Source organism: Salmo trutta, chromosome 32, assembly GCF_901001165.1.
Source record: "Salmo trutta chromosome 32, fSalTru1.1, whole genome shotgun sequence".
NCBI lineage: Eukaryota > Metazoa > Chordata > Actinopteri > Salmoniformes > Salmonidae > Salmo > Salmo trutta.
Window position 1 is genome coordinate 4,679,878 of NC_042988.1, and position 27,146 is coordinate 4,707,023.

General features: G+C 40.4%; 1 protein-coding gene across 1 annotated transcript; it reads right to left on the reverse strand.

Moving 5' to 3' along the window:
* Positions 1–8,749: 8,749 nt before the first annotated feature.
* On the reverse strand, positions 8,750–11,020 carry LOC115170847 (ferritin, middle subunit-like). Its single transcript, XM_029727174.1, has 4 exons — positions 10,684–11,020; positions 10,158–10,304; positions 9,798–9,923; positions 8,750–9,305 (listed from the first exon to the last, which is right to left on the reverse strand). The coding sequence occupies exons 1-4, from the start codon at positions 10,783–10,785 to the stop codon at positions 9,150–9,152; spliced, it is 531 nt and encodes a 176-aa protein (XP_029583034.1). The 5' UTR covers positions 10,786–11,020; the 3' UTR covers positions 8,750–9,149.
* Between the last annotated feature and the right edge of the window lie 16,126 nt (positions 11,021–27,146).

Below are 27,146 nucleotides of genomic sequence, written 5' to 3' on the forward strand. Positions count from 1 at the left end.
TGTGGAGCCCTTCACGGTCCTCCAGAGTGTCAATGTGGTAACTTAGCATTTTCAACTCCCCACCAACTACCAGATCTCACCCTTTTGTCATGTTTCCCTCCTCAGGTCGGTGGTTCCTGGTTCGAAGAGCCGACATCCTGGACCTCAACATTGTCCAGGATTTCCATCTCCACCGTCCAGACCGGCCCGCTCTTCATCCTGGGGCCGTCCTCCTGGCCGGCATCGTTGGGAGGGGGTACTGTCACACCTACTCCCGCTCCCTCTCTCCAACGCTCAAATTTGCCGGTTTACTAACCACTGGCCCTGGCAACCATTATTACGCACACCTGCTCCCCATCATTACGCACACCTGGACTTCATCATCACCTTTATTACCTTCCCTTTATTTAGCCCTCAGTAGCCTCAGTCATTAGGCAGTATTGATTTGTTTTCATGTTCAGTATGCATCCCCTATTTTGTTCACTTTCCTTGCAACATTGTTATTAAACTCTCCTTCTGCACCTGCTTCCTGACTCCCTGCATATACATGACAGTATGTAAATGTTACGTTTACAGTTTACCGGCACTATTAGTTTGTCATACCTAATATCTAGGTTTATTGTTAGTTTAAAAATTATAACGATGCTTCAAATGGGGAAAGGGTCTTTGAACATAGAAAGCCCTTGAAGTGTGTGCTCTGCTCTCTGTTACTTTGACCAACTCTTAGATTGAGCCCAACTTTATAGCCTAATGTTTTCATTATGAGTGCAAACAAAGTTTTGGAGACAATGAGACAAAGCCCCTTCAGACTTTTGGGAGTGACAGTCTTACTGTATGCTTAAACCGGTGTTGCAAAAGGCCTGTGACATACCTAGCATTCCTTTTCTTTGCGATAAGTGACATCACTTTTTGACTAAATTATGTGTCATGCTTCATTTGTTGTTGTTGTTTTAAACCAAAGCATATAGGCCTAGCTATAAATCCTTACCCTGACAGTAGGCCCAGTCTATGGGCCAGGAGAGATTCCATGGTTCAGATCAGGAGAATTGAGATTTTGAGTCATTTTCATAGCATCAAAAAAGGACAAATGTTCCTGTAATTGCTTTCATCTCAACTGTTGCTAGTCAGCAGCAACCCTTATGAACTGTTGTTAGCCAGCAGCAACCCTTATGAACTGTTGTTAGTCAGCTGCAACCCTTATGAACTGTTGTTAGTCAGCTGAAACCCTTATGAACTGTTGTTAGTCAGCTGCAACCCTTATGAACTGTTAGTCAGCAGCAACCCTTATGAACTGTTGTTAGTCAGCTGCAACCTTTATGAACTGTTGCTAGTCAGCAGCAACCCTTATGAACTGTTGTTAGTCAGCAGCAACCCTTATGAACTGTTGCTAGTCAGCTGCAACCCTCACTCATTCAAAGTGACCTTGTTTAAGCAGAAGGGCCAACTTCAGGAGTAAACGTTATTTATATTAAGGGTTACACACATAGAGAAAATCGGACATCTCTGAAATGAAAATGGATGTCTCTACCTTCAGCAATTTTTTTTTTACCTAAACATTCCCTGAACGCTTGAGAAAAAACAAGTGACACTCCCATATACCCCCCAAAAATGATTAAAACAAAGTGTATACCAGAGAACATCCTTACAGTTTACCCTCACCTCTTGGAGACACCAGAGGCTTAGATATGTCGTTTTAGAAACTGTTCTTCATCCTGTCAGCATTACATGGCAACGCAGAAATTTTGATAGCGCACAGGGCTGCGGGCCAGAAGTTTCTGTGTTCACAGACCCCTATGGACAAGAGTAAGGGTGGAAAGATCTCATTTATAGTAAAAGCATTGCATGAATCTATCAACGTATTTGCAGGTCCGAGAAAAATGTGCCTTTATAAACATTTCATGCAAATATTTTTTAATAGTACACAAATTGCTCAAATTACAGGCTAAGAATGGACATAGAGATAGGCCTATGTGTTCATCCTATCCAATGACGACCTGTCATTCAGGGCAGCTTTGTTAATCATGTTTAGCATTTGTTTGAGCCTCACCTGTTTTGCATGCTATTTTGGCATTAATACGTGTCACATATCAGTTTGCAAACAATGTACAAAAAAATAACTAAATTAGTTAATAAAGAAGCATACAACATGGTCTCTTTTTTGCTTTCTTGAGTAAGACAGCTCCAAAATGCAGGTGTTTCAGCTTAGTTCAGTGGTTTCTGTGGTGGTGTTGGGGCAGCCAGAAAATACAGAGCGTAGGGGTTGGTAATGTTCTCTTCTTGCACCATGATTGGCTCAGTGTTCTGTCACTCATGGGGACACTACGTCACAGCAAAACGTCATACTTTCAAAATAGTTAGATAGCTAGCAGTCATCATCATGAATCAAGTTGACAATCTACTTGCAAATCCTTTTTAATCCTTGTCATATGAAGGAAATTGTGAAAAAAATTATAGATAAAACGTATCGGTGCTCATCGGCCATTGGACAAAAACATTACACACCAAATCGGTAACAGTGGCTAACTGCAAGCATTGCAAAGCAATCACTAGCCTACTATTCAGTGGAGTTGGTGCGTGGTCCAAGTCGGGGTTTAAGGGTCTCTTTTCAAAAGGATACACATTCAACATTGGTCATGCCATTGGCCGAGTTCAAAACAACTGGAAACATGGAACTGGGAAATCTCAGACTTCAGTGAGTTCAAGACAACTGGGAACTCAGAAAAAAATTTGCTCTGACTGGGAAAATACGTTTTGAATGGACATACGTCTCGGAATTACAAGTCAGGAACTCAGGCTTCTTTCTAGAGCTCCTACCTGAAGATCACTGACTTCATGATTCAACCTTGTTTTTATTGTAGTTCCCAGTTTTCTTGAAAGCACCATAAATCCAGAGAATGCCAGACTTTGATGACAAAGTTTGATGACAAAATGTGCCCATGAAGGACTGCCGCGCCACCTTCCTGTTCATGTGAGCACAGCACAAACAGGTGAGTCCAGAAAGGACTTGTATGCTGCTGCATGAATTATGTAATACGTCAGGGTTGTCACGTCCTGGCCAGTAGAAGGGTTAATTGTTATTGTAGTTTGGTCAGGACGTGGCAGAGGGTATTCGTTTTATGGTATTCGGGGTGGTGTGTTTGTTGTAGGGGATTTGATTCGTGTATTCTGGGGTTTTTGGGCACTGTTCCTTGTTATGTATGTCTATGATTGATCTAGCTGTTGTATGTCTATGTGTGGTCAATTGGGGTTGGGACTCTCAATTGAAGGCAGGTGTTGTCCATTGGCCTTTGATTGAGAGTCCCATATATTAGGGTGTATGTGTCTTTTGTGGGAGATTGTTTGTGTGCACTGCGTTTGTTTGAGCCTGACACACTGTTGCCGTTGTGAGTATTGTTTATTGTTTTGTTTTGTTTCAAGTGGATACCTTACATGGTTTATCAGTAATAAACATGTGTCCACAATCCCGCTGCATTTTGGTCCTCCTTTCCTCAACACGATGAAATCCGTGACAAGGGTGATATACATACTGTAGCTAAGAAAGTAATACCAAGTGTATGTTGTATAGGAAGCTGTTAGTAGCCCATGTCCTTTACCCTAATAATTGGGTCATTTTCCCCCTCATAACTTAGCCTACTGTTCTGACTTGATGGTGCACATGCAGCCTATAGCCTGTTTAAGAGAAATGTCATCATCAAATATTATAAGAGCTTTCATTGTCAGCTTATATGCCCCCTTTATTTATCCTATGGTTCTGACTTGGTGCACAGGGAGAATATTGAACAAATAGTTATATTGACTATGTTCGTCCTACCTCGCACATTGTCTTAATCAAAATTACGGATTGCCTCTTATCCGCTCGAAGTCCCATTATGCCATAATTTGTACTTCTCAATTGTCAGTAGAAACCACATTTGTTTAAGCAAGTCAGCCATATCAGCAATGTGTTATTTTAAAGGCAGCAATTCAGGCTGAATGAACTGTATCACTTCCAGGTGTAGCAGTGGTAAGGTGTTGGGACTGCTGTTGGAACAGCTTTATGTAGATGGCTACTCTTCTTTAACAACAGAAGGTCACAAGGGTTTCCCAAAAAGCTTTATGGGTTTAAACATATTTTGTACAGAAAGTGAATAGCTTAATCAATTGAAAGTGACAGAATTAGACTACTTCCCAAGCATATTCCATGTTTTGCCTCCTCCGCTATAGAAGATTGTAGCTCAGACTCTGAACGTCAAAGAAACTAAACAATGATATTCCCATATGCATCGAAGTCATGTCTTTCCAGGGTATTTTCAGCTTGTTTCTAGCATAAAACATAATGAATCAAAGTGCTGTTATCACTTAATGTAATCAGATCTGTTTTATTTTATTCCAAATCTTAAGATAATGGGCTGTCCTGTGCTTTTTGCCATTTTCTTAAATAAAAGGTAGGCCTATGGCATAACCTCTCATACCCCCTCAATTCCATTACTGGCTTTAACTTAACAGCCCTTCAATGACATGGAGGGAGGCTATTTAAAGAGTGCATGGTGAGTGGAGGAATTGAATGACAAATCTATGGATATAGCAGCCTATAGCCTAATTCTGTCTGTCAAACAGGAGGAGCCACCTCTTGTTTCTTAAATAGGAAGAAATTGGCTCCAACACAAAGCCCTCTTGTTGTTAGTAAAGTCTAATTAAATGAAGACGGTTTAAATGAATTATTCCTACTCCTATTTGCCTATTTTCAGCACCATCAGCTGTCCATTTCCAATTGATTGTGGCGTGACTGCTACTTCAAGTTTCAGCACCACAATGTAAGTAACTAAAATCTGGCTTATTGTGATGTCAATAACTTGGATAAATACATCATGGGCAAGAAACATATTGTTTTTCTTAAAATCAATTATAGTAGTAGCAAGATATCAAAGTTGACCTCCGGTCCTCAAATGCTCTCCTCAAACTGAACAGAACATTGGCTATAGGCTAGTCTACGTGCAAGATACTGCATTTTTCGGACTCGCCTAATAAAAAATAATTTTCTGAAGAATTCTTTGACTCTCCTCCTGAACTGCCACTGTAGTCCTACACAGCACAGGATTGGTTAGGCAGCACAAAAAAAGGTTTTGATCAGCAAGGACAGAACAGGCCTCAGGGTTGGAATATCCATTGCAGTGTGTAATGCAGTCTAGGTTTATTTACACAATCCCAGCAGCTATCTTAGAAATATATACTCTGTGCTTCTCTGAGCATGCACTTCGTTGCCTATAGCCTATAGGCTATGAATCAATTGATTGAGACCACGCTAAATAGCCTATAGGCACACTTCATATTGCATTTCCAGCAGAGAACCGGGTGGAATCGGGCATACATCGATATATAGCCTAATAAGCAACGAATTCTAAAACACTGAGAAATATTGAAATTTCTTTAATTACAAACTACATGACCCTCCCATTTACATTTACATTTAAGTCATTTAGCAGACGCTCTTATCCAGAGCGACTTACAAATTGGTGCATTCACCTTATGATATCCAGTGGAACAACCACTTTACAATAGTGCATCTAAATCTTTTAAGGGGGGGGGGGGTTAGAAGGATTACTTCATCCTATCCCAGGTATTCCTTAAAGAGGTGGGGTTTCAGGTGTCTCCCCTGGACTAGATTTATAAAAATACTTAACCCTCCCCTTGACTGAAATTAAAAAGGCATGACCCTCTCCCATTTTCCTCCAGGTACCCACCCTGTACATTTTTATCCAACTCTTAGCACTACAATTTTATCGTAAAAACTAAGAATGTTCTTGTTAAACAGAAGTGATAGTAACACTGTAAATGATTAACCATTACAGAACTCTTTCGTTTGAAGTTCTGAAGGGTGACACAGCGTTTTTAGTCTGTATTCTTTCTCCCTCCCCCTCTATTCTTATTTCCCTCCCTCCTTCCCAGTCCTCCTGTCATAACCTCCTGTTGGTTCTACTACAGTATGGAATGACTCAGGCTCTGCCCTGGCTGTATTTCTGCCTTGTCATTGTGACTCAGCATTCTGGAGTCTCAAGCAGAGACAGAAGAGGAAGTGAGATGTTCCACTCCATCAATGGTTCTGTTTCAGTGGAAGTCAAGGACTAAGCAGACCGCTATCGCATTGGTGTCTGTGGAGAACAGACCCCCCCCCCCTTCAGCAGGCAGTGGTAAATGGCCTGAGTGAACTACCTTCATTTATCCACCATCTTTGGCCTGAAAGCCATTCATTACCGCTATCACTGTGACAATGGTGGAAGGAGACTGGGTCTCATGACTGTGGAAACAGAGTTGAGCGGTGGTGAGTGGGTGAAAACGTGCTGAGACTAGGGGAAAAAAGGGAAGAAGGAGAGAATAGCAGTAACATATACTATGTAACTTACTAAGGCATTTTTAAACAAATAGCTGTAATATGGTTGTTTCTGATGAATGTTGGATTGAAAATACACCAACAACTTTCCTGATCATTTGGACAATATACCCCAATCACAACTCAAATAACAATATTTTTCAATATTACTTTAAACTGTTGGTCTAACTAACAGTTTAGAAAATCATCGCCAAACCCCTTGGTTTTTCACACTCAATAGTTTCCCGTGTGTATAGGATGTATAAACACTAATGTAGGCCTATCTGTTACAACAGACTCCTGTTACTGCCTACCATGCTATGTTGTTGTCTTAGGTCTCTCTTTATGTAGTGTTGTGTTGTCTCTCTTGTCGTGAAAGGCCTTTTGCCTTTTGGTAGTCGTCATTGTAAATAAGAATTTGTTCGTAACTGACTTGCCTAGTTAAATAAAGATTAAAAATAAATAAAGCACTTCTCTGCAGCTTTTGACATTATTGATCATAATCTGCTGCTGGAAAAAGCGTAAGTATTATGGCTTTACATCCCCTGCTATATTGTGGATCTAGAGTTACCTGTCTAACAGAACACAGAGGGTGTTCTTTAATGGAATCCTCTCCAACATAATCTAGGTAGAGTCAGGCATTCCCCAGAGCAGCTGTCTAGGCCCCTTACTTTTTCAATCTTTACTAATGACTGGCACACTGGTGCTGAGTGAAGCCTGTGTGTCTATGTATGCTGATGACTCAACACTATACACATCAGCTACCACAGCAGGTGAAATCACTACAACACTTAAGAGCTGCAGTCAGTTTCAGAATGAGTGGCAAGAAATAAGTTAGTCCTAAATACATGAATTTCAAAAACTAAAGGCATTGTATTTGGGACATAACACTTAAACCTCAGCTAAATCTTGTAATGGATAATGTGGAAATGTAACAAGTTGATCCAACAGTAGCTAAGATAGATCTGTTCATAATAAAGCACTGCTCTGCCTTCTTAACAACGCTATCAACAAGGTAGGTTCTACAGGCCCTTGTTTTGTCGCACCTGGACTACTGTCCAGTCGTGTAGTCAGGTGCCACAAAAAAGGACTTATGAAAATTACGATTGGTCCAGAACTGGGCAGCACGGCTCACCCTTAAATGTACACAGAGCGCTAACATGAATGTCAATCTCTCATGGCTCTGAGTAGAGGAGAGATTGACTTCATCACTAGTTGTATTTGTGAGAAGTATTGACATGTTGAATGCACCGAACTGTCAGTTTTAAACTACTGGCACACAACTCAGACACCAGTGCATACCCCACAAGACATGCCACCAGGTCTCTTCACAGTCCCCAAGTCCAGAACAGATTATGGGAGGTGCACATTACTACAGAGAGCCATGACATGGCTACTATTCCACATCAAGTAACTCATGCAAGCAGTAAAATCATATTTAAAAACAAAAACACACACACATGGATTTTGAGTTGTAGATATGTGGTAGTAGAGTAGTGGCCTGAGGGCAAACCCTTAATGTGTTGTGAAATCTGTTTAGTAATGTAATGTTAGTTTTATTGTATAGAACTGCCTTTAATTTGCTGGACCCCATGAAGAGTAACTGCTGCCTTGACAGCAGCTAATAGGGATCCATAACAAATACAAATGTTGGTAAATTAAGGAATATGCAATTTAATCACATGCCATCTAGTGGCCTTTTTGGGTACATCAGAATACAAATCTCTGGCCATCTGTGTGGCCTTATTTAAAATATATTTTCAAATAGAATGACAAAGCTGCAAAACTTAACCCTAAATTTAAACCAACTTAGTGAATACCATACAAATGTACCTCATTATTTTACCATGTCAATACTTTGTAAATGTTGGTGGCAGTTGTGAAAAGAAAATAGTTGCCAAGTACTTGAAAATGCCATTGCCGATTAGACAGTTCTCATTAGGCTATTATCCCCTTTAACCAAGTGGTCTCTCCACTAGAAACTCATCTACTATATGGACACATTAAAATTGTTTCATTTAAAGTAATAAGCTTGCCTGTTAATACCAAAATGATAGTGTAAAGTATTTTCAGTATATTACCAGTAGCTTTGCAACCATATGACAGCTCCAATAAGCCCCTTATGGTGAACTAGAGGCTTGTAGAATCATTACTATTTTGAGTATTCAGTTCATAGTTTGCTGTAGGGGAACTACTGGGCATTTCCAAATGAAATAAACATGAGTACAGATGTATTTGACAGTAAGAGCCATACTTCCCATCACCAGAGAAATGCACCATAACAGCTGGCTTACGGTTTTGATTGCCCTTTAATATACCTGTGACGCAGAGTAAAGTAGTTAACCATTTCACGATTACGGACCTGGAGTTGACAGTCGGGCCCTTAATTGACATGGCACTATTACAAGATACAGTAAAGGACACTATTGTCAGAGGTAATGTCCTTTATTAAACACATGTTAAACTTCTATTGTTATGACCCTCAGTCACGAGTAGGTCTACAACTGTCAGTATTTATCACTAGGAAATTGAGATGCTCAGTAAGATGGAGCAAAGAACCTGAATACACTGTTACAACATCCATTACTACAGGGCAACACTTAGAAAAGATAAACTTTAGTGATATTTTTTATTGTTTTACAAGATGCCTTGCCTCCAAAATACAGTAGTGTTGTCAACAAAAACACCTCAATGTTACAGCTGTGTTGCACTGCACCAGTTGAACACTCTCCCCTCCCTATAAACGCAAAGCCAGTAGGATCTATCAGAGAAGCCAGGAGTCCTGGTCTGAGGCTGGAGGCCGTAGCCTGGGGATGGAAGTGGTTTAGCTCTTGCCTCCCAGGGTGTGCTTGTCAAACAGGTACTCAGCCATCTTGTTTTTGACAGCATCCATCTTGGTGAGGTTGGTGATGTGGTCACCCAGCTTCTTAATGGCCTCCACCTGCTCATTCAGGTAATGGGTCTCCAGGAAGTCACACAGCTAAAGAGGGAAAACACAGGTCAGACAAGAGAATAACTACAGACTATTGTAGATACAGTAACACACAAGAGCCTGGTGGTAGTGGCATAAGTGCAGACAATGTGTTTACAGCTTTTTTTCACTAGGAAAGTCAGTTAAGAACAAGTTCTTTATTTACAATGGCATCCTAATGTGGAACAGTGGGTTAACTGCCTTGTTCAGGGACAGAACATATTTTTACCTTGTCAGCTCAGGGATTCAATCCAGCAACCTTTGTTACTGGCCCAACGCTCTAACCACTAGACAACCTGCCACCCTTTATGCAAACTTATGCATTAGCTGCATTGTGTGTGTATAGTGTGCATCTGTGGACTATTGTGTGCATGTGAAGAAGCAGGTCACACAATCCTGTGTCATTAGTTATCAGAGCTACAACATCCTGATCATCTCCTGGGACAGAACCTGTATTCTATGTGATATATACATGTGATGTGCAGATCCACCATAACTTACATGGGGGTCAACCTTGTCAGAGGCAATCTTGTGCAGGTCCAGCAGGGCCTGGTTCACATTCTTCTCCAGCTGCAGAGCACACTGCATGGCCTCCAGCCCATTGCCCCACTCATCACGTTCTGGCTTCTACACAGGACAGAGTGAACACAGAAGTGTTACGGACTACTAGCAGACATTAAGGTTAGGATAAAGTGAACAGAGTTACACCCTTCACACTGTCAGTTCAGTGGTTAGAGGCAGTATGTTCAGGACTACTCCAGGTTCTCTAGACCAACTTAATGCTGTAGACACTCTCCTCCATGGAGTAAAGACATCTATCAGTCTACAATCTAACTGGGTTTTAGATGCTCAGGGGCTTACCTTGATGTCCTGGAGTAAAATGCGTCCACCTCTCTTGTTCTGGAAGGAGAGTAGCTTGTCGGCGTGCTCCCGCTCCTCGTCGCTGTTCTCCTTGAAGAAATGCGCGAAGCCAGGCAGAGCCACATCGTCACGGGAGAAATAGAAAGCCTGGGTGGATAAACATAAAACAGTGTTTAGAAGAAAGAACATGACAGCATTCTGTTCTTGTTGTGGCAACTAAACTTGATGATAAAGGCATGAATCAGTCTAGTCTGTAGTCTACTTGGTAACCTGACAAGTAACCCGTCAAGGAGTTGTTACGCGCTCTGTCCAAGGTAGGATAGATTCCCGGCTTCATTTGAATGCTATATCTACCTGAAAGCTCTTAATAACAAAGTAGACCTCAAATATGAACTTCAGGGAGTTAAATTTCTTGACTATTAATTGTCTAGGACTGTAGAAAAGTCAGGTCAAAAATGGCATTTAGGCCCAGGAATAATAATACACAGGTAGATCAACAAAACGGTCATCTTGGTAGACTTCTTACCATTGAAGTGTAGGTGAAGGAGGCAAACATCTCCATGTTGATCATCCGGTTGATGGCAGCTTCGCAATCGTGGTGATAGTTCTGGCGGATCTGAGACTCCATCTTGGCAGATTTTCTTTTATATCAAAATGAAATATACAAAAATAAAGGTCCTTCGACTATTTTGCTATTACAGTTAAAGTAAGTGTTACGTTATCAATCCGGAATGTTCTATAATGCGGGACGAAGGCAGAGGAGTTCCGTTCAATCACTGTTGAAGCAAGAACTTCTTCATGCGTCTTCTCAGACTTGTGAACTGGAAGGAGCCTTGTTCCCTCTATTTATTGTTCCGAACGGAACGCGTCAGTGAACTCCACCCTCACAGAGCGTAGCCAATCACCTTTAGAATTTCAACAGGAACTAGGCGGATCATTTGACGACGAGCCCACTGATACACCTCATGACCTAAAGCAAAGATTATTTATTATATTAACAAGAGAGACGAGTGACAACTCTAACAATGGAAATACATGTGTTCAACGATTGAAGACAGGCAAGATTCTAACCAATGAGAGGGCAGGAACGCGTGTAAACAACACGCACAACTAAACGTCGTTTTTCTCAAAGTTGCCGGAATGCAACGTGCACCAATTTACAATATATATGTCGGCGTTTGTAAAAGCTTTTCAAAATCCTTACGTAATTTGACACTCTGTTATATACCTCTACACATAAATGGCTTTATCTCACGCAGACAGATTTTGGGCGGAGTAAATGCTCTCGCCTTAACCTCTTCATCTCGGTCTGTAATTTAATTTGTTTATTACAAAGTAACATTTTATTGGAAACAACTAAAGCAGTAGTATTAGCCAAAAGCAATGCTACAGTGCAGGTCTAACTACAGCGCTTATTGTTGAAAAAGGTGTGTGTGTTATATCCTTAGAAGAAAATAGGAATAATTTGAACACTCATTCTAATATTGGGCTAATTGAGAAATAGTCTATGTCTACGTTTGATTTAGGATTTAAAAGGAACCGAACTTTGAGACGCAGTTCTGTAAACTTCTGTTTCATTCTCTAAGAGCACATGTTTCAGTAGCACATGTAGCTTAATTATGTACTTTTTCCAGAATGCAGTCAAAAGAAAAACTGTAGGGTTTATGACACTTTTTTCATATGAATTCAATTTTCAGTATGAGGTATGGGAATACAGTAGTGGACAGAGAAAGAAAGGCTGGCTTTTGTAGAAATGGTATTTGATGATACACCTTTCGGTTTCAAATGACATATTGTAGTTGACAAATGGTATATCAAAGTTGATCACATTAGTCTCCAAATAACTACACAGAATCAGTAGCTACATATATCTAACAATACATAGGTTATTAAGCTAAAACTGTGAAGTGGAAAACTTTTTACAGCTAATGAAAATCAAAGACTACAGTAATAAAGTAACCTTCCTAACAACTTCAGTTCACATGACCTGATCTTCCACATCTGTTGACAGGGTGCTTTCAGGGTGCTGGGTTATTGTTCAATACATCCATGTAGTTGCAACATCACTGGTATTCATTAGAACTGTGTTCGAATACTCATACTAACTGCACTAACCATACTAAATGTGATGTAAGTGAAGTATGTAGTATGGTTATTGGTCATAGTATGGATGTAGTTAGTATGCCAGAAGTTCCCGGATGTCGTACTAAATTAGCCAAAATACGAAGAATACAAGCAGTGGACATTATTTCCGTGCTTTCAGGGCCCATGATGCAATTCTTCAGAAAACGGGCGTGGCCTCACAACGTTTTCAGATTTTAAGAAAATGTCGGAAAATATGCACCCGAAGTCCGACGAGCGATGTAATGAATTTGAAAATAAGTTACGTTACAATTCTTTAGCTACGCTAGCATATCATTACAGCAGTATGTACTAGCTACCTAACATACATTTAGTTGGCTATTAAGACGTCAGGCTTAGCTAAGTGGTATTGTCATTGTGCGTTCTCAACGGACAATTTTAATTCGCTCTGGCTATCTATTCCGATTTCAGAGCACTCTCATCTGAGTTAGCCAAAGCGCAGATGAATTGATGAATTTACAAACGTAACACCCGTTGAATATAACCGGTGTCAGTAAATGTCTGCAAAAAAAGAGTAATTAAATTGTTGCCAGCACCACAGTTACAGTCACCAATGCTCTGGATAACATGAAAGCAGCCTAACCAGCTCTGCTAGGGTGAATAAAATGGTCAGAGTGAAGTGTTCTCTCATTTGTGTCTGGAAGTAGCTAGCAAGCTAGCCAAAGTTAGCCAGTTAGCTTGGGCGCTTGACTGCCGTTGTGAGGTCAGAACGCGCGGATCAACCCTACTCCTCGGCCAGAGCGTCCAGTGTGGGCTCTGAATACTCCAAGCGTGAAACGCTTAGAATTTACGAAAGGACAATCTGACAACGCTCTGAATTTACGAACTCCCAGAGCGTACTCTGGCACTCCAGATTGAATTTACGAACCCACCGAAATCGTATGGTGTCTAGCTAGTAATTTGTTATGCTAACAAGCTAGCAAGAGGTTGCATATCAACAGCATCAGCTTCCAGATAGACAGGCGACGAGCTAGTAAACTAAAAGTTTACTGTTCTTTTACAGTATACTCAAATGTAACCTTTGTTTAACTAGGCAAGTCAGTTAAGAACAAAGTATTATTTTCAATGACGGCCTACTCCGGCCAAAACCGGACTCCGCTGGGCCCAGTCACAGCCAGATGTTATACATGCTGGATTCGAACCAGGTATTTTAGTGATGCCGCTTGCACTGAGTTGCTGTGCCTTAGACCGCTGCTCCACTTGGGAACCATTTACATTTTACATTTACATAGGAGCCCTATGAACTGATAGTATATAGTATGCAGTATGTATGTGCAGTATGTGTGTACTCATTAAGTGTGTAGTATACAGTATGTTGGTATGGGTAGTTGAACACAGCTTAGGTCTTCTGGAGCAGTATGCATCAAGCCTCTCAGAGTAAGAGTGCCGATTTGGGATCAGTTTAGCCTTTTAGATCACATTGAATAACATTACATGGACAGGGAAGCTCCTCCCCCCAGCCTCCACTGATTTATACAGCCCCTGGTCTTTCCTGGCCTAGTATGTAAGGTAGTGCCTCTTCTCCAGTTGTTTGAGAACCGGACCCCCTTTTTCCTAAAATGTATTCCAAAACAGGCTCTATCAGTTTGCCATAGCTACTATCTAGGTTCATTGTTTGTTGAAAAATGATGAAGCTGCTTCAAATGGGGGTAAGGGTCTTCAACATAGATAATCCTTGAAGTATGTGCCCTGCTCTCTGTTACTTTGATCAACTGTTCTAGGCTGAACCTCACTTTATAGCGTAATGTTTTTATTATGAGAGCAAACAAAGTTTTGGAGACAATGAGACGAAGCCTCTTCAGACTGTTGGAAGTGGCAGTAGACTTATGCTTAAACCTTTGTTACAAAAAGGGCTGTGACATACTTGGCATTCCTTTTTTTTGTGAAAAGGGACATCACTTTTTGACTAAATGATGTGTCATGCTTAAAGTATACGTTTGGGTGAGCATATAACGCGAACGTCTAGCATCCCAAAAGTTGCTTGTAATTCATCACGGACAATATCAGCTTTTTTGCTATTTAGCAACTTTGCAACTTTTTACCACTTTTTAGATACTTTGCAACTACTTAGCATGTTAGCTAACCCTTCCCATAACCCTAACCGTAACCCTGTAACCTAACTCCAAACCTTAACCTTAGACGTAACCTTAACCCTTAACCCCTAGCCTAACTAACTTTAGCCACCTAGCTAACGTTAGCACCTAGCCACCGAGCTAAATTTGGCCCCAACAAATTGGAATTCGTAACATATATGTTTAGCAAATCGTAACATATTGTACAAATTGAAATTCGTAACATATTGTACAAATTACAATTCGTAAAATATCATACGAAATGGATGATGGACATCCACAAATGAATACATACCATACAAAACGTAACATACTAATTGGAGTATCTCAAATGTACTTTTACTATGTTACGTCTACCCCTGAGTCCAGGTTGTGACCTTATTTTTGCAGAAGGGCAAACATAGCATTAAAATTGAAATTGGCAAAGAATTGTCTTAATTTTTTTATGCAATTCTTTTCTGTAATGTTCAACCCCGAGAACCTGTGTTAAGTCACAACCGGGGCCATCATGTGACCAGCCGCACAAAGTTATAAACAGTAATACTGTAAATGGTTAACCATTACATAACTCTTTCTATTTAAGTTCTGGAGGGTGACACAGTGTTTTTAATCTGTACTCTTTCCCCCTCCCTCTCTCTCCCTATTGCTCCCTCCCTCCCACTATTATTACCAGGGGCGCAACTTTGGTTTTAGATGTGGGGGGGACATACATATATATTTTTTTTTTTTGTCGAATAAACACTGCAAACAGCCTACCCGACTGCTCAGAGGGATCCGCATGGTCCTAAAGCACACCATTGCCTCGTTATGCAACACATTCCAATGATAAAACTGGGGGGGGGGACAAAAATGCATGTCCACCCTGTCCCCAGTGAAATTTGTACCCCTGATTTTTCCTGTCATAACCTCCTGTTGGTTCTACTACAGTATGGAATGACTTAGGCTCTGCCCTGGCTGTATTTCTGCCTTGTTGTTGTGACTCAGCATTCTGGAGTCTCAAGCAGAGAGAGAAGAGGAAGCGAGACAGCCCACTCCTTCATTTTTCCCCCCAATGGAAGTCAATTAACTAAGCAGACCACTATCATGTTGTTGTCTGCTTAAGGAGCCACCCCCTTAAGCAGACAGTGGTCAACGGCCTGAGTGAACTATCTTCATTTATCCACCATCGTTGTTCTAGAGGTAGTTCTGTTCTGTTATCACAGTGACAATGGTGGAAGGAGGCGCAGTTTTGTGACTGCAGAAACAGACATGAGGGGTAATGAATGCATGAAGACTGGCTGATACCAGATTTGAAGAAAAGGAAAAAGGGAAGAAGGAGAGAACAGCAGGAACATATACTATACTATGTAACTTACATATACTGTGTAACTTACATATACTGTGTAACTTACATATACTGTGTAACTTACTAAGGCATTTTTAAACAAATAGCTGTGAATGGTTGTTTCTGGTGAATTGAAGGGAAAATACAACAACCTTCCTGAAAATGTTGTCAATTTAGTCAATCAGAACTCAAATACCAACATTTTTCTGTATTACTTTAAACTGTTGGTCTAACTATAACAGTTCAGAAAGTCACCACCAATGTCAAAATCCATTATTCTATTTATGTTCCCGTCACCATGTTTGGGTAGTACATGGTCTTTAAATGACTAATTTCTTTATATATATTAGTATTTTTCTTTATTGAGATATCAAGTTATGAATGAGAGGGGGGTGACAGAAAGGTAGAGGAATACAGATATGAAGGAGTAGGCAGGATTTGAATCCATGCTGCAAAGGGCCATGTGCAGCATTACCACTAGACCAGACTATGGCACAAAATTAATAATGTCTAATACTCAATTAACTTAAAAGGAGTCGATGCACTCAAAGTCAAGAAACTGCTGACTTGATTACAGTATTTAATTTCAGTATCAATTCATTAAAAAGTATACATACATACATACATACATACATACATACATACATACATACATGGTTGTAAAGGAAATCATGTCCAGTCCTAATAAGCTGAAGATTCTATCATGAATAAAATTTAACAAGTATTGTGTTAGTCTAGCTGAAAACAGAGGCTGATTACTTTGTTGTAGTGAAAGTGAACTGGGATAGAAATACATTATCAATCCAATTAAATTGAGTGTCGCAATGCCAACTTTGGACCAACTACATTGAGTGTAAAGGCTTGGATAGGCCTATGGCTCAGAATATGGAATAGATAAAACTGCAGGATTTGGAGAATCTGTTCACAACAACCATAACAGTTGTGAAACCATCAGATGTGGGACATCAGTAACGAAGTCTACGGACAGATGGGACAAAGGCAACTGAGGCACAGGAAGGGGAAGTAGTTTCCCTGTTGGAGCGTGCTGGCGTGATTTGGGCACATATGGAGCAGGAGTTGACATAGCAGGCGATGTCCTGAGCCAAGGTGGGCCACCAGTACTTATCAGAGAGGGATTGGAAAGCACTGGTTATACCTTGGTGTCCAGCGGTGAGGAATGTGTGTGCCCAGGTCAACAACCGATCTCTTACCCCCGTGGGGACCTAGATGCGTTCCGGAGTACAGGTAGCAGGAGCGGGTTCCCTCTCCAGCGCCTGGCAGATGTCCACATCTACGTCCCAAAACACAGGGCCAATGATACGGGAAGTCCGGATGGGCTGGAGGGCACTTTCAGGACTCTAAACCAGTGTGGAACTACATGTTACGGGAAAGAAGGTCTTCCGGCATCCTGGTACCCAGGCAGTGATTTTCATCCTCGACCAGGAGATGGTGGGAAAGGAAAGGAGAGCGGGTGCGAAGTTATGATCAGGGAGGAAGCGAGGGCCTGGTCAATAAAGTTCCCTGCGGCCCTGGATTCCATTAGAGCTGTAGAGACAACACCTGAAGGACAGCCAACCAGTAAAATGGGAACCAGAAAGGGTTTGGTGGAAAACGATGATGATGGAATACTCACGCCTACCCTGGGAGACGGAAGATAACGAGGCAATCCCCTCTGCCCTAGTGAACTCTGGGTTGGAACACACCAGACACCCCTGAAGCTGGTGCCCCTCCTGGCCGCAACAGGGACAGAGACCCAGCTGTCTCTGGCGATGCTGCTCTGCCTCGGAGAGGTGTGTGGCCCATACCTCCATGAGTTCACGGTCTCGGTGTCAAAGGAATTTTCTATCCTAATGAATTATTAACAATCAATAAGCCTTGACTAATCCCCAGGGTTTGTAAGACACTGGGTTCATAATTAGGCAAGGACTCAGCTTTCTGCAAAAGGTCTGTTCAGTTTATTCAGAGAACGTTCTGAGGTCCAAATGACAAAGATGTTCATTTTATCCTCTCTCCGCTTACGCACACACATCCACACCCAAAAGTACATAACCTATGCACACACATACGCACAGACAGTAGGTGAACAGTATCTCTTTCTTGACCTGCTACCACTATTCCAGCACTGCCTGTTCCTTTCCCCATAGAGTAGGAGAACCTTGAAGGCTCCTCCCGGTATCTCTAAATACACACACATATTTCTCTCCCTTTCCAGTCTCTACTAGACCTTTATAAGACTAACGTTCAGTGCATTAATTATTAATTATCCATGCTACATAACTACTAATTAATGATGGATTATTGATTCATTTACCCTTATTAGATAATTCTCTATTCACTCGGGAAGAGAATGCGTTACAGCCTTATTCTAAAATGTATTACATCGTTTTTTCCCCCTGATCAATCTACACACAATGTCCCATAATGACAAAGCAAAAACAGGTTTAGAAATGTTAGCAAATATATATAAAAATTGTTTTTAAATATCACATTTACATAAGTATTCAGCAGTGATGTAAAGTACTTAAGTAAAAATACTTGAAAGTATGACTTAAGTAGTTTTTGGGGGGTATCTGTACTTTACTATTTATATTGTTGACAACTTCATACTTTTACTTCACTACATTCCTAAAGAAAATTCCGTACTTCTGTACTTTTTTTAAATATTTTCCCTGACACCCAAAAGTACTCTACATTTTGAATGATTAGCAGAACATGAAAATGGTCTAATTCACACAATTATCAAGAGAACATCACTGGTCATCCCTACTTCCTCTGATCTGATGACGCACTAAATACATGCTTCATTTGTAAATGATGTCTGAGGCTTACAGCATCCGTAAAAAAAATTTTTTTAATAAAATGGTGCCATCTGGTTTGCTTAATATAAGGAATTTGAAATTTTTTATACTTTTACTATTTATACTTTTACTATAGTTAAGTATATTTTAGCAATTACATGTACTTTTGATACTTCACCCTTGTGTTGTCTTAAGGGTAAAAAATGACCCGCCACTATGTAAAACAGCAGAGAAAACCACCTAAATGATATTTTTTCAACTTTAAATTTGATTACTTTTCTTAGAGTGACCTCAACATTAGAAAAAGTGAAACATTGCTTTTGTTCATATTTCCATGAAAGCTGTACACCACCAGGGTACAAAGATTGTCTTAGGGTCATTTTTGACCCGGCAGTTCTAAAATCATTTACACACCACAAAAACCCCAAAGACACACACACACACACACACACACACACACACACACACACACAATGAGAAATTGAGATTGTGTGTGCTACTGATTGAACTCAAGACAAAACTAAAACTCTCTTGTGCATATGCAGCATCTCCCCTCCATGACCCCACAAATGACTCAAAATAAACATTTCTTGAAAGCATTGTTTACTAATGGGGAACGCAGTCAGAGGCTATAAAGGTGCTGCACCTCCCAGTTCTCTCTTTGCTGAAGCCATGAGTGCACGTTTCAGTGCCCAACAGGTTGTAGATCAGATTTTTTCAGATGTCCTGGAGGAACAAGAGAACAATAATTTTGAAGAGGATGAGGTATCTGAAGAAGAAGATGGGGAAGAATACAACCCAGAGCACGATGCATCATCTTCAGATGAAGAAGAAATCCCCCACGCTGAAAGAGAGACATTTTTAGTCAAAGAATAGCAAAATAACATGGTCCTTGTCACCATATGACAACCAGGACAGGATGGCAGCACAAAATGTCATAAGGACGGGGCACTACCTTTTATACAGGTAACAAACTGAGATTAGGAGCACTCCCTTTTAGAGTGTGCTCCTAATCTCAGCTCGTTACCTGTAAAAAAGACACCTGAGAACCAGAACTCTTTCTGATTGAGAGGGGGTCAAATACTTATTTCCCTCATTAAAATGCAAATCATTTTATAACATTTTTGACATGCGTTTTTCTGGATTTGTTTGTTGTTATTCTGTCTCTCACTGTTCAAATAAACCTACCATTAAAATTATAGACTGATCATTTCTTTGTCAGTGGGCAAACGTACAAAATCAGCAGGGGATCAAATACTTTTTTCACTCACTGTACTGAGTGTATAGGTCCCGAGGCAAGGCTACATATTGTCTCTGGGATGCAGAGAGTGGAAGGGCAATTTTCCTTGCCATGATGCCACTGAAAGTCTTTCACACTTTCTCAAGAATGCTACGATTTTATAACAGTGAGAAAATACCTGCAAGACGTGTGAGAGACAAACTGGCGGCCATAACAGAGGTCTGGAAGAAGTGGGTGGAGTGTCTGCCATACCTCTACAACCCTGGGCCTGAAGTAACAGTGGATGAACAACTGGATCCATTCAGAAGTAATTATTTTCATATCTGTAATGTAAGTGATTTTCACTGTCAGTTTTATTTTGTATTGCTGTAATATCATTGATTTATGTGATTGTTTTCTGTGACACTGATACTAATTACTGACAGTAATCTCTTTTGTCACAAGGTTGCTGTACTTTCCGGCAGTATATAACCAGCAAGCCAGCAAAGTATGGCATCAAGATATGGGTGGCCTGTGACGCACAATCCAGCTACGCTTGGAAGATGCAAGTCTACACATGGAAGCCGACCGGTGGAGGCCCAGAGAAGAACCAGGGGATGGGGGTTGTGCTTGATGTGACAGATGGACTGAGGGGGCACAATGTCACGTGTGACAATTTCTTCACCTCTTATGAACTCAGCCAGCAGCTCCTGAAGAGGAAGATCACTATGGTTGGCACAGTTATAAAAAACAAGCCTGAGCTCCCCCCCTGCTCTCCTCGCAACAACGGGGGAGAGGCCTTCTCATCAAAGTTTGCCTTCACCCCCACCACCACTCTAGTTTCTTACCTACCAAGGAGGAACAAGAATGTGGTCCTCCTGAGCACACTGCACAAAACGGCTGAGATCAATGATCGTGAGGACAGGAAGCCAGCCATCATCCTGGACTACAACCACAACAAAGGAGGCGTTGACAAACTGGAAAAGGTCATTGGAACTTACAGCTGCAGGAGGATGACTGCCCGCTGACCCCTGGTCATCTTCCATAACATCATTGATGTGTCCTCATATAATGCCTTAATGATATGGAACAAGATCAACCCTACCTGGATGCCTGATAAACAGAGCAGCTGGGAAAGGCACTTGTAACCCCACACATTCAAAGAAGGGAGTGCCTCCCCTGCACAGCAGCCTCTGCAGCACTTGTGAAAGCTGTTCAGGGAGCTGATTCTTGTCCTGATCCACCTGATGCTGCAGCTGGGCCTGGCAAGAGGAGGAGATGCCAATTCTGCCCCCCCAAAGAAGGACTGTAAAACAAATACTATGTGCTGCATATGTGAGAAATACATCTGCAAAGTCCATGCACACACACTTGCATACTGTCCCACATGTGCTAATTAGAGATGATTGATTTATGTTCTTCACATTTTTGTTTTGTATCTGTTATCTTGTTTTATTCATATTAATTGTTGTTGATTATACACATTGTGCGGGAGGAGGTAAAAAAATGGGAGAAGACTAGTATTTTGTAGTTGAATTCCCAGAAAAGTTAAAGACTATCATTCTTTCCCTTTAATTAAATTAATTCAAAACTACTTTCTGCACATTTCTGCTACTTTCTTAGGCTATACAAGTACTATCTCTTGAAAAAAAGATGTTTACACCTACGCAGTACATTTATCAATAACAATAATACTAATAAACCTCTACTTTGGTGAAACTGAACTTTCATCCAGTCTGAGGTTTTGAGCGCTCTGGAGCAGGTTTTCATCAAGGATCTCTCTGTACTTTGCTCCGTTCAGCTTTCCCTCGATCCTGACTAGTGTCCCAATCCCTTCTGCTGAAAAACATCCCCACAGCATGATGCTGCCACCACCATTCTTCACCGTAGGGATGATGCCAGGTTTCCTCCAGATGTGACACTTGGCATTCAGGCCAAAGAGTTCAATCTTGGTTTCATCAGACCAGATAATCTTGCTTCTCATGGTCTAAGACTCCTTTAGGTGCCTTTTGGCAAACTCCAAGTGGGCTGTCATGTGCCTTTTACTGAGAAGTGGCTTCTGTCTGGCCACTCTACCATAAAGGCCTGATTGGTGGAGTGCTGCAGAGATGGTTGTCCTTCTGGAAGGTTCTCCAATCTCTACAGAAGAACTAACCCCCTTAAGATGTATTTATTTTGTTGTCAATATTCTAAACAAATATTGTAATCACTGTTCTGCGACATATACTTCAACAATTAATGTATTTGCTGTGCTAGACCTAAGGGATAATGTTAGCTTTATAATTGTTATTTTATGTTCAAAATCTAGAAATAAATGCCATATTGCTAACTAAATTAGCCCTGGAGCATTTAATATGGCATTAAAACAAAACAAAAATATGTTTGGAGATTTGTATTACACATTAAACAGGTTACTACTCTGGCCCAGAAACTAGAATATGCATATTATTAGTAGATTTGGATAGAAAACACTCTGAGGTTCCTAAAACTGTTTGAATGGTGTCTGTGATTATAACAGAACTCATATGGCAGGCAAAAACCTGAAAAAAATCCAAGCAGGAAGTGAAAAGTCTGAGAATTGTAGTTCTTCTTTTGATTCTCTATCGAAGCTACAGTGTCTGTGGGGTAACATTGCACTTCCTAAGGCTTCCATTGGCTGTCTAAAGCCTTCAGAAAGTGGTTTGAGCATTCTCCTGTCACTGGGCAGATAATAGTAGCTCAGTTACTGAGTGGTCTGCCTGGCAACAAAGGGATTGGATATGCGCAGTCACGCGAGCACGCCGTTCCTAATTTTTCTTCTTGAATGAATATGCTATTGTCCGGTTGGAATATTATCGCAATTTTATGTAAAAAATCCTATAAAGATTAATTTTAAACAGCGTTTGACATGCTTCTAAGTACGGTAATGGAACATTTTGACTTTTCGTCTCTCGTTCCGCGCTCGTGCGTTATGCCTTTGGATAAGTGATCTGTACGCACAAACAAAACGGAGGTATTTGTACATAAATATGGATTATTTCGAGAAAAAAAAACAAAATTTATTGTGGAAGTAGCAGTCCTGGGAGTGCATTCTGACGAAGATCAGCAAAGGTAAGAGAATATTTCTAATACTAATTCTGAGTTTAGGTTGCCCCGAACTTGGCGGGTGTCTGAATAGCTCACCGTGATGGCTGAGCTATGTACTCAGAATATTGAAAAATGTGCTTTCTCCGTAAAGCTATTTTAAAATCTGACACAGCGGTTGCATCCATGGGTAGTCAATCTATAATTCTTTAAATAATTGTTATATATTTTGTCAATGTTTATGATGAGTATTTTTGTAAATTGATGTGCACATTCACTGGACGTTTTGGTGGGAATACATTTTCCTAACATCACGTGTCAATGTAAAATGCTGTTTTTGGATATAAATATGAACTTTATCGAACAAAACATACATGTATTGTGTAACATAATGTCCTAGGAGTGTCATCTGATGAAGATCGTCAAAGGTTAGTGCTTCATTTAGCTGTGTTTTGGGTTTTATTGACACATGTCCTTGCTTGGAAAATGGCTGTGTGATTATTTTTGTCTATGTACTCTCCTAACATAATCTAATGTTTTGCTTTCGCTGTAAAGCCTTTTGAAATCGGACAATGTGGTTAGATTAACGAGAAGTTTATCTTTAAAATGGTGTAAAATAGTTGTATGTTTGAGAAAGTTGAATTATGACATTTTGTTGTTTTTGAATTTTCCGCCCTGATATTTCACTAGCGTCCCACCTAGCCCATAGAAGTTAAGGGTTAAGGTTACGTCTAAGGTTAAGGTTAGGAGTTAGGTTACAGGGTTACGGTTAGGGTTATGGGAAGGGTTAGCTAACATGCTAAGTAGTTGCAAAGTATCTAAAAAGTAGTAAATAGTTGCAAAGTTGCTAATTAGCAAAAAAGCTGATGTTGTCCTTGATGAGTTACAAGCAACTTTTGGGATGCTAGACGTTCACCTTATATGCTCACCCAAACTTATACTTTAAGCATGCCACATCATTTAGTCAAAAAGTGATGTCCCTTTTAGCAAAAGAAAGGAATGCCAAGTATGTCACAGCCCTTTTTGTATCACCGGTTTAAGCATAAGTCTACTGTCACTCCCAACTGTCTGAAGAGGCTTGACTCATTGTCTCCTATTCTTTGTTTGCTCTCATAATGAAAACATTACACTATAAAGTGAGGTTCAGTCTAGAACAGTTGATCAAAGTAACAGAGAGCAGGGCACATACTTCAAGGATTATCTATGTTGAAGACCCTTACCCCCATTTGAAGCAGTCTCATCATTTTTCAAAAAACAATAACCCTAGATAGTAGCTATGACAACCTGATAGATAGAGCCTGTTTTGGCTTACATTTTAGGAGAAAGGGGGTCCTGTCCTCAAACAATTGGAGTAGAGGCACTACCTTACATACTAGGCCAGGAGAGACCAGGGGCTGTATAAATCAGTGGAGGCTGGGGGGAGGAGCTTCCCCGTCCATGTAATGTTATTTAATGTGATCTAAAAGGCTAAACTGATCCTAAATCGGCACTCTTACTCTGAGAGGCTTGATGCATACTGCCCCTAAGCTGTGTTCGAATACCCATACTAACATACTGTATACTACATACTTAATGAGTAAATACTGCATACTATATACTATTAGTTCATAGGGCTCCCAAGTGGAGTAGCGGTCTAAGGCACTGCATCACTATAGTACTGCTGTAATTGGGCTGTGATTGGGTCCAGCGTTGTCCGGGTTTGGTTGGAGTAGGCCGTCATTGAAAATAAGAATTTGTTCTTAACTGACTTGCCTAGTTTAAATAAAGGTTACATTTGAGTATACTGTAAAAGAACTGTAAACTTTTAGTTTAGCTTACTAGCACTTCGACTGTCTACCGGAAGCTGATGCTATTGATATACAACCTCTTGCTAGCTTGTTAGCATAACAAATTACTAGCTAGACATCATACAATTTCGGATGTGTTTGTAAATTCAATCTGGAGTGCCAGAGTACGCTCTGGGCGTTCGTAAATTCAGAGCGTTGTCAGATTGTCCGTTCATAAATTCAAAGTGTTTTGCTCTCTAAGCATTCAGAGCCCACACTGGACACTCTGGCCGAGGAGTACGGTTGATCCGAGTGTTCTGACCTGACAATGGCAGTCAAGCACCCAAGCTAACTGGCTAAGTCTGGCAAGCTTTCTAGCTACTTCCAGACACAAATGAGAGAACACTTCACTCTGACCATTTTAATCGCCCTAGCAGAGCTGGTTAGGCTGTTTTGATGTTATCCAGAGCATTGGGGACTGTAACTGTGGTGCTGGCAACAATTTAATGACTCTTTTTTGCAGACGTTTACTGACACCAGTTATATTCAATGGGTGATATGTTTGTAAATTCATCAATTAATCTGCTCTTTGCACGCTCAGATGAGAGTGCTCTGAAATCGGAGTAGATAGCCAGAGTGAATTGGCAATGTCCATTGAGAACGTACAATGAATATACCACTAAGCTAAGCCTGATGTCTTAATAGCCAACTAAATGTATGTTAGGTAGCTAGCTAACATAACGGTACATACTACTGTAACGATATGCTATGCGGTTCGTAAGTATAGCGTAGCTAAAGAATTGTAACATAACTTATTTGAAAATGAATTACATCGCTGAACATTTTCTTAACATTTGTCATAGTTAGTTAAAGCAATGAAATTGTCTCCACTCTCGTTGGACTTCGGCTGCATATTTGCCGACATTTTCTTAAAATCTGAAAATGCTGTGAGGCCACGTCCGTTTTGTAAAGAATTGAATTATGGGCCCTGAAAGCATGGAAATCATGTCCACTGCTTGTATACTTCGTATTTTGGCTAATTTAGTACGACATCCGGGAACTTTTGGCATACTAACTATATCCATACTATGACCAATAACCATACCACACACATTTACATTTTTACATTTAAGTCATTTAGCAGACGCTCTTATCCAGAGCGACTTACAAATTGGTGCATTCACCTTATGATATCCAGTGGAACAACCACTTTACAATAGTGCATCTAAATCTTTTAGGGGGGGGGGGTTAGAAGGATTACTTTGTCCTATCCCAGGTATTCCTTAAAGAGGTGGGGTTTAAGGTGTCTCCGGAAGGTTACTGCGGTTACTATGAGTATTCGAACACAGCTCTAGTTCTTATGAATACCAGTGATGTTGCAACTACATGGATGTATTGAACAATAACCCAGCACCCTGAAAGCACCCTGTCAACAGTAGTGAAAGATCAGGTCATGTGAACTGAAGTTGTTAGGAAGGTTACTTTATTACTGTAGTCTTTGATTTTCATTAGCTGTAAAACGTTTTCCACTTCACAGTTTTAGCTTAATAACCTATGTATTGTTAGATGTATGTAGCTACTGATTCTGTGTAATTATTTCTAGGCTAATGTAATCAACTTTGATAGACCATTTGTCAACTACAATATGTCATTTGAAACCGAAAGGTCTATCATCAAATACCATTTCTACAAAAGCCAGCCTTTCTTTCTCTGTCCACTACTGTATTCCCATACCTCATACTGAAAATTGAATTGATATGAAAAAAGTGTCATAAACCCTACAGTTTTTCTTTTGACTGCATTCTGGAAAAGGTACATAATAAAGCTACATGTGCTACTGAAACATGTGCTCTTAGAGAATGAAACAGAAGTTTACAGAACTGCGTCTCAAAGTTCCATTCCTTTTATATCCTAAATCAAATGTAGACATAGACTATTTCTCAATTAGCCCAATATTAGAATGAGTGTTCAAATTATTCCTATTTTCTTCTAATGATATAACACACACACCTTTTTCAACAATAAGCGCTGTAGTTAGACCTGCACTGTAGCATTGCTTTTGGCTGATACTACTGCTTTAGTTGTTTCCAAGAAAATGTTACTTTGTAATAAACAAATTAAATTACAGACCGAGATGAAGAGGTCAAGGCGAGAGCATTTACTCCGCCCAAAATCTGTCCGCGTGAGATAATGCCATTTATTTGTGTGGAGGTATATAACAGAGTGTTACATTTTTTTTGATCGAATAGAAGTTTCGTAATGTTTAAGCTTTTACAAAAGCTTTTACAAACGCCGACACGTATATTATATGTGGATGCACGTTGCATTCCGGCAACTTTGAGAAAAACGACGTTTAGTTGTGACTGTTGTTTACACGCGTTCCTGCCCTCTCATTGGTTAGAATCTTGCCTGTCTTCAATCGTTGAACACATGTATTTCCATTGTTAGAGTTGTCACTCGTCTCTCTTGTTAATATAATAAATAATCATTGCTTTAGGTCATGAGGTGTATCAGTGGGCTCGTCGTCAAATGATCCGCCTAGTTCCTGTTGAAATTCTAAAGGTGATTGGCTACGCTCTGTGAGGGTGGAGTTCACTGACGCGTT